The sequence below is a fragment of the Malus domestica genome, chromosome 06, assembly GCF_042453785.1.
Source record: "Malus domestica chromosome 06, GDT2T_hap1".
Lineage (NCBI taxonomy): Eukaryota > Viridiplantae > Streptophyta > Magnoliopsida > Rosales > Rosaceae > Malus > Malus domestica.
Window position 1 is genome coordinate 11,214,786 of NC_091666.1, and position 15,057 is coordinate 11,229,842.

Genomic DNA, 15,057 nt, shown 5'->3' on the forward strand with positions numbered 1-15,057 from the left:
CCCTCCGACAATCCAATGACTAGGAACCTTTTGGACACAATGGTTATGTGAAGAAGGTCTCTGTAGTCTAACATCATTAGATTACTTCTTCAATCGATCCATTGTCCATGGATACACTATTTAGGACATATATCGTTTATTGAGATAGTCCTAATTCGTGTCTTTGCCATTTGATGTATAAGAGTCATCCATACATCGATTCATTTGTCCTGAAAAGTTTCTTCCAAAGATTGACTTTCAGGGCATATTTCTAACAACTGCAAGATGCTCAGAACAATCATGATTTAATCATGGGTACGTTAAATAGTCTTGGTCATTTTGCTAGAGTATTGATTGATTGTGGTGCTACACATTCCGTTATCTCTCATACATTTGCTCAAATGACGCAACCCCATCCTACACCTCTAGGATTTGATTTAGAGTTTTCTATGCCTAGACGAGATAGATGTTTTATGGATCGAGTATATCCAGGATGTCTAGTGATGGTGGATGATGTTGTTATGCCGGCTAATCTTATGCCGTTGGATATTATGGATTTTGATGTGATTTTGAGCACTGATTGGTTGCACTATAATCGTGCCAAGATAGATTGTTATGGAAAGTCAGTCACTTTTCATCGTCCTGGATTACCTGAAGTTACATTCGTAAGAGAGCCTAGCGGGGTGAGGCATGGTGTTATTTCTGCCATGAAAGCCAAAAGATTGTTGTCAAAAGGTTGTCAGTGATATTTGGCTCATGTGGTGCTGAATGATGATGCTCCTAGTAGCGTGGAGGATGTGCGTGTGGTTAGGGATTTTCCAGATGTATTCCCTGAGGATTTGCCTGGATTGTTGCTAGATAGAGATGTGGAGTTTGTTATTGATCTGCTTCTAGGTACGAATCCTATATCTTTGACTCCTTATAGAATGGTTCCTGCTGAATTGAGGGAATTGAAAGTTCAATTGCAAGAATTAGTAGATAAAGGTTTTATTCAGCCTAGTACATCACCTTGGGGAGCTCCAGTTTTATTTGTGAGGAAGAAAGTTAAAAACTTGAGGTTGTGCATTGATTACAGGTAATTGAATTAGGTAACCATTAAGAACCGTTATTCGTTACCCCATATAGATGATTTGTTTGATCAACTCCGAGGTGCCTGCGTATTTTCTAAGATTGATTTGAGGTCGGGTTACTATCAATTGAAGATTAAGAACGAAGATGTCCCTAAAACTGCATTCAGGACTCGATATGGTCATTATGAGTTTCTTGTGATGCCATTCGGGTTAACTGATGCACTAGCAGCTTTTATGGATTTCATGAATCTAGTATTCTAGCCATATTTGGACAATTTTGTTATTGTCTTCATTGACGATATTCTTGTATACTTTAAGTCTAAGGTTGAACATGCTAGACATCTTAAATTGGTGTTGAAAAGTTTAAGGGAACACCAGTTATATGCTAAGTTTAGCAAATGTCAATTTTGGTTGAATCAAGTGGCATTTTTGGGACATGTCATTTCTGCTCAAGGCATTCAAGTGGATTCTCAAAAAAGTGGTAGCTGTGGAGAATTGGGAGCAACCTCGAATCGTCACCGAGGTACGGAGTTTTCTTGGCCTAGCAGGCTATTATAGACAGTTCGTTAAGGATTTTTCAGTGATTGCATTGCCATTGATGAGGTTGACCCGGAAGGATGTTAAGTTTGAGTGGGATGATAATTGTGAGCAAAGTTTTCAGTAGTTGAAGTATTATCTCACTCATGCACCTGTTCTAGCACTCCAAGATGATAATGGTAATTTTGAAGTATATAGTGATGCTTCTTTGAATGGTTTGGGTTTTGTATTAATGCAACATGGTAGGGTGATTGCTTATGCTTCGAGACAATTGACACCTCATGAGAAGAATTACCCTACTCATGATTTGGAGTTAGCGGCTATCATCTTTGCTTTGAAGATTTGGAGACATTATCTTTACGGTGAGAAATGTAAGATCTTCACAGATCATAAGAATCTTCAGTATCTTTTTACTCAAAGAGATCTCAATCTTCGGTAGCGGAGGTGGATTAAGCTACTTAGTGCATATGATTGCACGATTGAGTATCATCCTGATCGTGCAAATTTAGTGGCGGATGCACTTAGTAGGAAGACTCCAGCTAGACTTAATGCCATCTATGATTGTCATGTTCCTCTTCTTGCGGATTTGAGGTCCACTGGAGTGGAGTTAGGAGTGGAAGATCGAAAGGAAGCCTTGCTTGCTAATTTTCAAGTTAGGCCAATTTTAATTGATCGTGTGCTCGAGGCCCATATGAATGAGGAAGAGACCCAGGAAATAATTCAAGCAAGGAATCAAGGGAAGAAGAAAGATTTCAGGATTCGAGAAACTGATGGTATGCTTATGTAGGAAAACAGAATGTATGTGTTGAATAATGCACATATTTCGGCATATGCGATGCATCCAGGAGGCACCAAGATTTATCATACCATTCGACCATTTTATTATTGGCCGGGTATGAAAAGGGAAATTGCTGAATATGTGACTAGATGTGCCATTTGCCAACAAGTTAAAGCTGAAAGGAAGAAGCCGTTTGGGTTGATGCAGCTGCTTCCCATTCCACAGTGGAAGTGGGAAAATATTACTATGGATTTTGTGTACAAGCTTCCTTGTACATAAAATGGATATGACGACATTTGGGTGGTAGTTGATCGGCTTACTAAGTCAGCACATTTTATTTTAGTGAGGGAAAAATATTTGTTAAGCCGATTAGCTAAGTTGTTCATATCGAAGATTGTGAAGTACCATGGCATTCTAGTTAATATTATCTCGGATTAGGACCATAGATTTACTTCCAAGTTCTGGGTAGCATTTCAGGAAGTTCTTGGTATGAGATTCCTTTATAGTACGTCATATCATCCCCAGACAGATGGGCAATCTCAGAGGACCATTCAGACATTAGAAGATATGCTGAGATCTTTAACGATGCAGTTTGGCGATGGTTGGCATGATTGTTTAGATTTGATGGAATTCGCCTACAACAACAGTTACCATTCAAGTATTGGTATGGCACTTTTTGAGGCACTTTACGAGAAATCTTATCGTACACCTTTATGTTGGTCAGAGGTTGGCAAAAGAGTTTTAGTGGGCCTTGAGATTGTGGACGAGACTACTCAAAATGTTCAGGTAATTAAGTTTAACCTGAAGGCGGCCCATGATCGACAAAAGAGCTTAACAGACAAGCATGCCATTGATCGGAAGTATAATGTAGGTGATTGGGTATTTCTTAAGCTATCACCTTGGAAAGGTGTTGTGCGGTTTGGAAAGAAAGGCAAGTTGAGTCCTAGGTACATTGTGTCGTATATGATCACCGAGCGAGTCGGTGAGGTTGCATATAGGCTTGAGTTGCCTCCAGAGTTGTCCAAAGTACATGATGTGTTCACATTTCGATGCTTCGTCATTATGTTGCAGACCCTTCTCAAGTGATTCCTCCTCAACCTTTGGAAATTAATCCAGATTTGACTTATGATGAAGAACGAGTGACTATTTTGGATTGGAAAGATAAGGAGTTGAGGAATAAGACAGTGCATTTGGTAAAAGTGTTGTGGAGAAATAATTCAGTGGAAGAAACTACTTGGGAGATAGAGGATTGGATGAGAGAGATGTATCCACGCTTGTTTTATGATTATTAGTGGATGTATTTGTTGTGTATAATTTCGAGGATGAAATTTCATAAGGTGGGTTAGATTGTCACAACCCGTCCCTAAACTTATTGTATTATATTCTCGATGAGGTGAATTGACAGAATTACCCCTGAGGGATAGATTGAATTATTGGAATTGGGCAAAAATTTTGGATTTATTTTTATTGCCCTAGTTTATTTTGGTCAAGTTTAGACCTAATTTTTTATGGTGAGTGTTGTTTGATGATGTGTTAGTGTGAGGACCGCACACACACACCCAAAAGACCTCTCCCTCTTTCCCGTGCCTTCTTTCTCTCTTATTCCTCTAAGATTTTTTGCAGAAAACCGGTACAAACGTACGAACAAACTCCAAGCTTCCATTTCAAGCATGGATCGATGTCAAGAATGTAAGATTCAAATTCCTTGCAAGTCTCTGAGTTGATTTATATAATTTTTAGACCTTAAAACCTTCAAAAATCCTGAGAACTCGAAACCCAGATTTCATGCATTGTTCATGCACTAATTAATGTGAGGTTTTAGGATTTTTTAAAGGCATATGAAGCTTTAAATTGTCTTCACGAAGCTCGGAGAATAAAAATGAAGTGATTTGGACGTCGGAAAGTTGAGATACGACGAGTTGCAGGTTTAGCTGGAATATCAAAGGAATTTCCGGCAAGTTCCATCGGTTTTAGGACCTTTGAAAGGTAAGGTTTTGTTCTACTTGTCCTAAGCTTCAAAATGGTTCAAGTTTCGTGGAATTTGGTTAAGATTTGGACAAGATATGAAGGTTTCCGTGATTTTTCCAGTTTCCGGTGAACGACGACAGCGACGGCGACCGATGAGGCTAACCGGAGAAGAAGATAGAATATTTCGTCAAAGTTGACGGAATATTCTGATGTCATCAGGTAAAACTAACGGATTCTGTTACTTTTTAACGGAATATTCCTAACGGCGTCACTGTTACCGTCAGTGTGCTTGGCGCATGCCCGCGCGTGGGTGACGTGTGGGTAGTCGGAAATTTTTTATAAAAATATGGGGATGTTCATGGAGTTGTGTAGATCACGTTGGTATATTCAAACACCCAATTTGAGTATTGTATGAGAAGTTATTAGCCAGTTTTGTCTATGTTTTTAAAATGATGTTTTCATAGTTATTTCGCATATAGGGTTGACTTATCTCGAGGACGAGCGCGGTCAAGGGTGACTCAGGGGCTACGACCCTTCGACATACAAGTGAGTGGGCTTTTGGTTTTCAGTATATACTTATACTTGATATTTTCCCATAAAATGTGTTTAAATGAAAGTATGCGTTGAATGCCATGCATATAAATTTATATTTTGTATATAAAATAGTATATGACGCATGTTATATAATTGTGGTGCTATGGACGCTCAGGTAGGTCCAGGTGAGTTATGAATTGTGAATGTGAATTAAAGTTGTGATTAATTAAGAAACATTAAGCTCATAAACCTGTACTTAGGGTGATTGTGATTTAGCTACAGATATGGCATAGGCCTGTTATGAATGTCACCTCCCGCACCATATGCTCACATTGGATCCAATTTAGATGCACAGTCTTCTCGTACAGACCATCATAGGTGGTTCCGACTCGTAGGTGACTTGCGATTGATCGCCCAGCTATCATGAGAGTGTGGTATTGAACATAATTGTATTACACTCAATATTGTCATACAGACCTTTTTAGTGGTTCCGACTCGTGTACAATGTAGTGCCGTATAGGTCATTGTAGTGACTCCGGCTACATTAACTATTGAGTTATGAATTGAGCTGTACAGACATATGCAGGGGTTCCGGCTAATATGTTATTTTCCTTGAATTTATTCTCACCTGAATTACTTATTCTATTTTTTTGTTTTGGCATGGCATACTTATGAATATGGTTATGTGAAGCATGATTTGAATTGAGATAATTATATATATTGATGCATATGTTATATTCTAACTCTGGGAAAATCTATACATGTTTTACGGCGAGGGGTTAGAGCATTTTAATGATGAAATGGTTTTGTAAAACATTTGTTTTTGCCCACTCACATTTTCTATTTTACGCCCCTCCAGGTTTTAGGTATACTGCTGTTGGTGGCGTACGAGGATTCCGGTGGTTTTGACATATATAAATAATTGTAGGACATCTTATGGTACTGTATAATTAGTACTCGTCCTACTGGACTGCACCTAGACTTTCTATGCTCTGAGATTAGGAGTATTTACACTTGTATCTCATTCTTAACACTTCCTGTTTATTAGTGCACATTAGTAGCTTTCGGTTTTTGTTTTTTTGTATAACTCTTATCTTTATCGCTTCCGCCCTGTGCACATGGCTATGTCACCCTCACGTGACGGCTGACATGCCTTGATCTCGGTTGGGGTGTGTCAGCATTACCCTTAACTTTCATAGTCTTTGCTGCAATGCATAAGCTTTTCACTTTGCAAGGGAAGAAGAACAACAATGAGAAACGACTCTTTGCAAGGGCAAAAGAAGAAGAGCGTTAGGGGAAGAGGAATAAATTTCCTCTAGTTTCTCTCTCTTCCTTGTTGGAATGAAGATTTTTTTCCAAATTTATTTAATCCTCTGCTTAAGGTAGAATTAAATAGGTATTCGGGGTAATTGGTTTCGTTTTTCTAGAACAATCTATCTCCAAGTCAAAGAATGAGATCTACATCAAATTGGGAAACAACTCTACACACCCATGCAACTTAGGACTTCTACATCTACTGCCTTTTTCTACATGCAACCTAGTAGGTGTGGGCGCATTTGTGGAGCCTAAAATAATCGTAAATAATCGTAAATATTCTAAAGGCGACTCGTGGACTTTTGCCTAAGAAAGACAAGATTGTCCTCATTAAGCTTCTCAAATACTCCCATGCCCAGCTCACATTGCTGAAGGTCCCCGCAACTGAATACGACTGTCCACAGCTCACCTACCCTTGGCAAGGAAAAGTGATCAAAGCATTAAAGATAAAGATTAGGGTAAATCTCAGTTTACTACTCTCAAGTTTCGTGGCTTTCAACATTTGGTACATGAAGTTTTTTTCGTCCTAGAGTCATACCTAAAGTGTTAATTTTGGGATAGTCTTATACATCCATTAGTTTGGTTGTTAAATCAGCCGTTAACTGATGACATGGTGCCCACGTGGATAATGACTAGGGGCCACATGTCAATATGGGGCCCATGTGAATATTACAAAATTAAAAAATAAAAAAAATAATATATATATATATATATATATATATATATATTTCTTGGCGTCCTACCTCTTCACCTCCCGGTCGCCTTCTGCCATTGCCCAAACCCTAAACCCCTAAATCCAGACCATTAAACAACATAATTATGTATCCCCCTTCTTACACCGTCCTTCAATTCCATCCCCCGCATACCTACCCATTTCTCTCTCTCTCTCTCACTCATTATCTCTCTCTCTCTCTCTTTCTCTTTCGCATTTTTCTGGTTTTTTGGTGTAATGTAGGTGCTCCCCACTCGAGAAAAAGCGGAGAAGAATTGAAGAATAATGGCCAAGTGTCACTAAAATGATGTCGAAGATGACACTGAAATAATGTAGGTGCTCACCACCTCCTCCGGCCATTCTCGGCTTTGGACTTACAGGCAGAAGATGACACGACGAAGAGGAAGGAGGCGGCGAGCAAGGTGAGATTGCACACCAAGGAAGAATTGGAAGCCAAAGCCACGCTCATGATGCTTGGTGTCATTCCTCGACTCGTCCCCTTGCTTGACTCCAACGACGTTGTTTCTCAGATCGCGTGAGTTGAAACAAACCGACGAGTTACTGCCATGGAGGATGGTACAGGGAAGTCGACGAGTGACTTGAAACAAACCGAAATCTTCAAACCCCAACCCTAGCTCTTTGGATTTTAGGGTTTTCAATCTTTGATTTCCAATTTCAGTTACTGCCATGGAAACCAACGAGGAAGATGCTTCCAAGGTGAACAAGCCTTCAATTTCACCCTAAGACGACGCTTTACCGTAGAGAGAGGTGATGGGGAGGGAATTAAAGGAGTGTGTAAGAATGGGGATACAGATATGGAGGATGGTGTAGGGAAGAGAAGGAGGGAGGGGGTTGGGAAGGAGGAGGAATGGGTTGGTGCCCAGAATATTGTTTTTTTTTTAATTTAATTTTTTTTTAATTTTTAATTTTTAATTTTTTTATATTCACGTGGGCCCATATTGACACATGGCACCCAGTCATTGTCCACGTGGGCGCCACTTCATCGGTTAATGGCTTATTTAACAGCCAAACTAACGGATGTATGAGATTGTCCCAAAATTAACACTTTAGGTATGACTCTGGGACGAAAAAAACTTCATGTATCAAATATTGAAAACCAAGAAACTTAAGGGTAGTAAACTGAGATTTACCGTAAAGATTAATTATCCAAGTCCTATCTTTAATACATTCCCAATTGAAGATTGACTCCATTCAAGTAAGTAATCCTTATTTAAATCAATTAGGGATAGTTACTCTGTATCTCAAGATATTATTTCCTATTTAATATCTTGAGAATATTTTTCCATAAACCTTGGCCTAGAGGATGTTGCCATGTGTAGGGTAAAACCCTAACACCATGGCTGGCTCCTCTTCCTGTAAATACCTCCATCTCTACCAAATTTCGGTAAGCTTTTGCTACCCCTACAAGCGCTAAACACTTACTCTTTTTCAGAGAAACTAACTTAGGCATCGAAGATCCATTAGCTTAACCCCCCCAACCTTGTGGGCACGTGAGGCTTAGGTCTTTGATCAAAGGTGTTGGTTGTTTTGCAGGTGCATTTTCGTCCAGACTAAAGACGGCGGAAATTTGCATCGACAATATGCATCACATATTCAGCGAAAATGAAATTATAGTAAAAGTGATCTACCTTAATCTTGAGTGTACTACCCGCAATAACTACACCACTTACAATCTTTTCACTAATATCTACTTGTACTTTGCAAGAAATAGCCCTAAACCATGGGAATGGTGCACCGAGAAAAGAAAAAACTTAGATAAGTTGCAAAACTTGTGTGAGTGACAATATTACGACATAAATTAAAAATGTCCATTGATCCCAGTTTAAAACATCATTTCATAAAATCCTTTGCATATATAAAATAATCCCCACTCATAAATCTGGATTGAATCCACACAAGAATTCAACCGACTTTCATGATTGATCCACACATGCATTTAATCATCTCTTTCTTAGCCTCTCATGGATTTAATAAAATCATAGGGCATATGTAGCTATATAGTTTAAAGGTTCGCATTCCATAGCCTCTCATGGAACCAAATAAAAAGCATACACAAAGTAGGGCTCCAAAACCTATACCACTAAAGTGGTCATGCACCTTAACTTCGTTTTCTTAGAGCTGTAAAATAATAAATAAAATTGAAAAAACACCTTGAATATAAAAATAGAATAAATAAATAATAAATTTCACGACGGGATATCACAAGATGAGTAACCTACAGCAAACATCGAGCTTCCATACTGAAATTTAATAGTTTTTCATTCAATCAAAGTTTTCAAATCAATGATTAATGTTTCAATCTAAGATTGTAGTTGTGGTCAATATCTCTTTGTTGACAAAAACATTTAGTAGTGGTTATGTGGAAAAAATTCCAATCAAAGTAGACACTAGAATTTCAGATGCATAGAAAAATAAAGCAAATGAGGAAATTTCAGAAACTTTCTAAGAAACAGAATTCAACAATCAACACTTCCAGATCTTGATGAAAAAAAGATTATCCACAGTAATTCATCAAGAAAACATGAATAATGACATCGGCCTTCAGATACAATTCATCAATAATCAAGTAAATCAATTTGATAGAAACTAAACATTCAAAGCATCGACCTTCATCACAACATAAAACAATATTGTAAAATGCAGATAACCAACATAATGAATCTAAAATAAAAAAACCAAAATTCCAATTTTAGCTGAAATCTTGATTTGGAAGAGATAGAAACAACAACACCTTAGCTAATGAAGCAGCCACTTCAAAAAAATAAAAAATTTTGCCAGACGAAACAACTTTGTTAGGTAAAAGCATCATTCATCACCAGAAACTTTAACTGATGGAGCTTCATCGGGCAAAAATGTCAGGTGAGAACTTACACCACGGATACACTATTTCGTCGGGTAAACAAAAGTTAACCCCATAAAGGTCGCCGTCGGGCGAGAGTAAATGACCCGAGTGGAAGTTATCTTACCCAACAAAATCTACCCCGTCGGCTAGGACATAACTAAATAATTTTGTGAGCTTAGCCTGACGGCATCGTCATCGGGTAAACTTTACCGGTAAACATTTTATGCGACGACACCTTCGTCTGACTAAGTTTTTTTTTTAAATTAAAAGAAGAATTAAAAAAATTAAATAAGTATTTAATTCTGAAATAAAAAAAATGTGGAAAAAAAATGTTAAATAATTTATTCTATTCTAAATTTAGAAACTACTGTGCTGGGAGGCTTCTAGGACGACTGTTGAGGGGGGCGAGAGCTCCGGGAATGGTTGTTGGGGGGGGGGGGGGTCCTAGAATGGCTAGGGGAATGACTGCAAAAGCTGACAAGGAATGAGGTATGGCATTGAAGTACATGCGCACTAGACTTGGCTGATGTAAATCGAAATATTTTGTTGGTCTACCTCTATTTTGGGGAAAATTTGAATTTTTGGAAAAAATTAGGCATCTTTTTTTGGACATTACCCGATAGAATAGAAGCTTAGGTCGACATAATTTAGGATGTTGGGCCGACCAATTCAAGTATTCCATCGGGCAAACTTTAAAAAATATTATTTATTTTATTTTGAATATTAAGTTCAAAAGGTTTAAAACAATCATCAAATTTGATGATCAGTTAAATTTGTTGTGTGCTTTCACTCTCAATTTGGGGCGTTGTAAAAGTTGGACAAACCCAGAGCAAAAAAGACCATTAAATCATGAACTTTAGTTTCTAACAATCAAATGGTTTCACCCCATTATCAAATCTCTGAGCGTGTTTTCTGGGTTTTTTTCTTTTCTTTTTCTTTTTTTTTTGTGTGTAGGAAATCTCAAAGTATACGCAAACATGTTTGGCAGTTGGTGAAGGAACAATTTTGTCCTAGCTAAGAACATGTGAGAATATTTGAATACATATGTAAACTATTAACACATTAAAGTAGGCATACATTAAAAAACAATTCATAAAACCCATGACTTTCAAAGCCTAGTATATGGTGAACCAATAAACTCTTTAACAACATTAAAGAGAAGGAAAGATTTAGAGTTTCTTTACCCTTGAAGCTCATCCTTGATTACACAAGGGATTCACCCAAGTGGAGGGCCTTCAAGTCACCTCCTTGCTCCTTGGATCTTCCTTGTGATTTTCCTCCTTTTGTGCTCCTTTGCTTCTTTGAGGATTTGAGGATTTGTTCTCCAAAACATCAAAAGCTTGATATCTCTAAGTCTCTTCACCAAGGATGTGATGTGAAGAGGAAATGGATGACTTAGGGAAGAAGAGATTGCTAGCTATTCCTTCCCTAGGTGGCCGGCCTCTTTAGAGAAAATGAGAGAAAATTGTTTCACCTCATTTCACCAAGAAAAACCCTTAATGAAAATAAAGCTATAAAATTGAATTTATACTTCATCACATGTGAGTGGCAAACTTGTAATTAATCCAAGTTTGACACTTCTCACCCTAATGGCCGGCCATATCAAATTGATTGGGCTAATTGCCCATTTTGTTTTAGTTGTCATACAACTTAAACATAATGAGCCTTGTGGACCAAAACGCTTTTGGGCCCCGAAACCCAAAACCAACATATAAGCCTAATACGAACATTTCGTATAATTAATTAACTAATTAATTAACCTTGACCATTCTTCAATTAAACCATTTAATTGCTTATCCATTTCATTTAATTTCTTCACCAACATCCTTACTCGGTGTACGATCCATTAGGTTCCATTTAGCGAGGTAGTGGGCGATTGTTACTCTTAACGATCGATTGTGAATTGAAACCACATTTCAATTCTCCCTTAAAATTAATGTTTTCTAATCTTTAGGGCTTCCACAAACCATGAGTGACACCTAGCAGCATATCATGGTTACCCAAGCTAAGTAGAAGTGGTTGGATAACCTATCCAGTTACAACTACAATGCAATACGGTCATTCTCTAATACAATACTCTTAATCACATTGTTTTAGGTGATAGTTTGTTTCATGTCTACTATCCAATGTGATACTTATCTATATGATTCAATTGAATATGATTTGGAACAAACTTCCTAAGTCATATTCATATGCTTTGGCCAAAGACTCTCGAATCATATCTTAGAGTATTCTCCTTCCACCATGGAAGGTTAGAGATTCCTTGTTGTGCATTCATATGCCTACATGACTAGGTAGCTTGACCACAACAATGCCGTGGACACTCCAATGGAATGCCTTTGACATGATCAAAGATCAAGGACCTAACCATTAGACATCTATGATGCCTCAGGTCAAAGGACTACTTTGCATATTGCAACTTTCAAGTTCTTACATGACATGTATGCTCGAACTCTCTTTTGATTGTTGTTCAATGTACTCGATCACTCTTTCGAGCACCTATGTGTTTGCCTTAGTATCCAACACTAAATGACATGAGACTAGTCATACTCACGCTTGAGTCGACATAACACATACTAACCTTAGCAGATTGTCAATGCCCAATTGGCAATCCTATGGCTAGGAACGTTTTAGGAATGAATATAAGAGAAAGGTCTCGATAATCTAACTTACTTAAATCACTTATCTCTTAGATCAAATACATTCCTTGGATTCCCTTATTGCTTAAACACATGATACAATAAATAGTGATTAACAATAAGCTTTGCCCTTCATTAAACATATAAAAGTTTAATACAATAAGTATTCCAAAAGCTATTACATCAAATGAGTGGCTTTGTGGGCATACTTCCAACAGTTGGATCGTGGAAACTAGTTTCGTAGAATGTGTGTCCCCTTGTAAAGAGTCGATTCCATAATGCTTAGTGTGAAGTCTAGAATTATTGTTTGCCTTTCCTGGTCAAATCTTGTAAATTGTACCACACATCCTCTAGATAGTTTTAGGGTTAAAATGCTTCTTTTGCGATCATGTTGCTACAAATATTCATCTCAAGAGCTTAACCTCTCACTTCAAATGTTTGTTCATTCATGTGCATTTCATGCTAACATTTCTAGTTTATTCTGTCTAGTCAAAATTTCCTACTACTTTCCAGTTTGCTGGTACACACTTTAAGACACCTAACATGTTTAGGGTTCATTTGTTTTTGGGGCTGAGATTGGAAAAGTTTTTTAGAGCTTTATTTTTCATCTCCATCTCAGATCTCCTAGGAACATCAAGCATATTTTATGGGTAATGTTCTTCATCGAATGTTTCTAAATCTATCTTCAAAATTGCTTGCTTAAATTTGTTTTCTATGTTCATTTGTTTTGGCTAGGAGTTTTACATTCTTAGAAAAGAGTTGTTTTAGCTTTGAGTTGCCTTTTTGAGTTCATCATCAGAAACCCTAGCTACAAAATCACACTCATGCACTAAACTCCCAAATCGTTGCATATTAGGGTAGCATTGTCATTGTGATTTTGTTTTAAGATTGTGGTCAAATTTTTCAAGTTTCAAATCTTCAAACTGACCTCTTTTTAGATTAGCGTCAGTTTCATTTTTCAAGTGTTTAACTGGTGAAAATGACTAGACATTTGAAACTAGATCTGCATATCATTTTTATATCATTATATGCATAGTTTGTGTGTTGGTCTCAGGGCCACAAGGTGAAAAGTTCATGAGGAGTTGCCATTTTGTGAAGATTGGAGATGACATGATTTTTCAGTTCCACAAGGTGAAGAGCTTAGGAGGAGCTACCACTTCATGAAGACTGAAGGAATTCGTCTCATGTAAGGGAAGGTTGCACAAAAGTAAAGCTGCTCCATAGACTAGGTCTAGGAATTGAGCTCTGCGTGGTACTTTGTAAGAATCTTGTTTACACTAGTGGATTGGACTTAGTGGAGAGTCCTTGATTTTTTAACCTAGAGGTGGGTTTTTCTGACAAAAAACTACTTGGGTTCTTAGTCTCTTAAGCTTGTCCACGTATCTTTTTACTTGCATATGTTTCATGCATTCTATGATTTGTTATGTTCTATGTGTTAGAGACTAAGTTTACACTACATATTATAAGCAATGAACTAAATTATTGTTGACTAGGATAACTTGTAGTGAACTAAGTTTGATTCATAGATTTGTGTTTGATTAATTGACAAATCTGTACTTAGTTGACTGGTGAGCTTGACTAGTCAATCCAGTATACTTTAATTTATAATTACTTTGTCATTGTTGTTTGCATAATGATCTAATATGTAAATGTGGTCCAAGCTTAGGAATTATTGCTATGAAACTAATTTGGGCAGACTCTGATTAGTTGAACGTATTGGTTAGTTAGGTTTTGTTCTTGCAACTGAACTTTATATCACTGACTCACTTGTAACTAGTTGACTAGCTCATTTGACTTGTCTATTATGCAAAGTTAATTTTTATTTGTAGGATATTCTGCCTAGTACCCAATTTCAATTGGTATCAGAGCTTTGCTTTTGACATACATGGAGTGATCTCTCGGAGTTACTGGTATTGGGTGGAATCTAAGCATGGATCCTGGTCGTGTTGTGGGATCTTGTAATTCACCTTTGTTTTTAAAAGCACAAGATTCAAATGCAGTTGATTACCTCACCCTTGAATGGAGGGCTCCTTGAAGGATTATGGATGGTAAATCTATAGTAAAAGCAAACTGTGATTGGACCCAAGGTGAAGTTACATCAGCCATGGTTAATAGGAGAGTAGGGAATGCTATTCACTACCATCTCACTGACTCAATTTGACTACATTCGATATTGCACAACGGCAATACATGCATGGGATAAAGTTAGACTTATTCATGATGGTTACAAGTAAGTAAGGGAACTCAAACTTCAAATGACCCATTTTATGTTTGAAGAGTTGAGAATGAATGAGTCAGGGTATTTTTCTGCTTTCTATGATTGGCTTGAGGAGTTTCTAGATATAAATGAAATTAAGCTTGGAAATCTTGATGAAAAAATTAATCACATATGAGATAGAACTTGTTTCACATGTGTAGGGACATCAAGCTGCTAAGTGTGTAAATAATATAATGTCATGTCATAAACATGATAAAGCAATGATGGCCACCTAGAATGATAGTGAAGATGAAGATTCTGTCTATTTTGATATGTGATTAGACGATGAAGAAAATGTTGTTGCCTTTTTTGCATCTATAAAAAAAGTATCTTTTTATGATGATGAGGCTGTGTTAAATGATAGCAATGAGATAACTTATTAGGAACTGTCCATTATGTATGACTC

At 37.4% G+C, this 15,057-nt stretch overlaps 1 protein-coding gene and 1 long non-coding RNA gene across 3 annotated transcripts; both read left to right on the plus strand.

Moving 5' to 3' along the window:
* Window positions 1-2,949: 2,949 nt before the first annotated feature.
* On the plus strand, window positions 2,950-3,656 carry LOC139196801 (uncharacterized). The gene is made up of 2 exons (XM_070823144.1): window positions 2,950-3,295; window positions 3,436-3,656. The coding sequence occupies exons 1-2, from the start codon at window positions 2,950-2,952 to the stop codon at window positions 3,654-3,656; spliced, it is 567 nt and encodes a 188-aa protein (XP_070679245.1).
* A 260-nt stretch (window positions 3,657-3,916) lies between these two features.
* Window positions 3,917-6,056, plus strand: LOC114825527 (uncharacterized). 2 transcript variants are annotated; one of them, XR_011582502.1, is made up of 5 exons: window positions 3,917-4,053; window positions 4,187-4,350; window positions 4,453-4,551; window positions 4,812-4,878; window positions 5,726-6,056. It is a non-coding gene; the product is annotated as an uncharacterized lncRNA (long non-coding RNA). The 2 variants fall into 2 exon arrangements; XR_003774285.2 differs by lacking the exon at window positions 3,917-4,053 and having other exon boundaries at window positions 4,060-4,350.
* The last annotated feature ends 9,001 nt before the right edge of the window (window positions 6,057-15,057 follow it).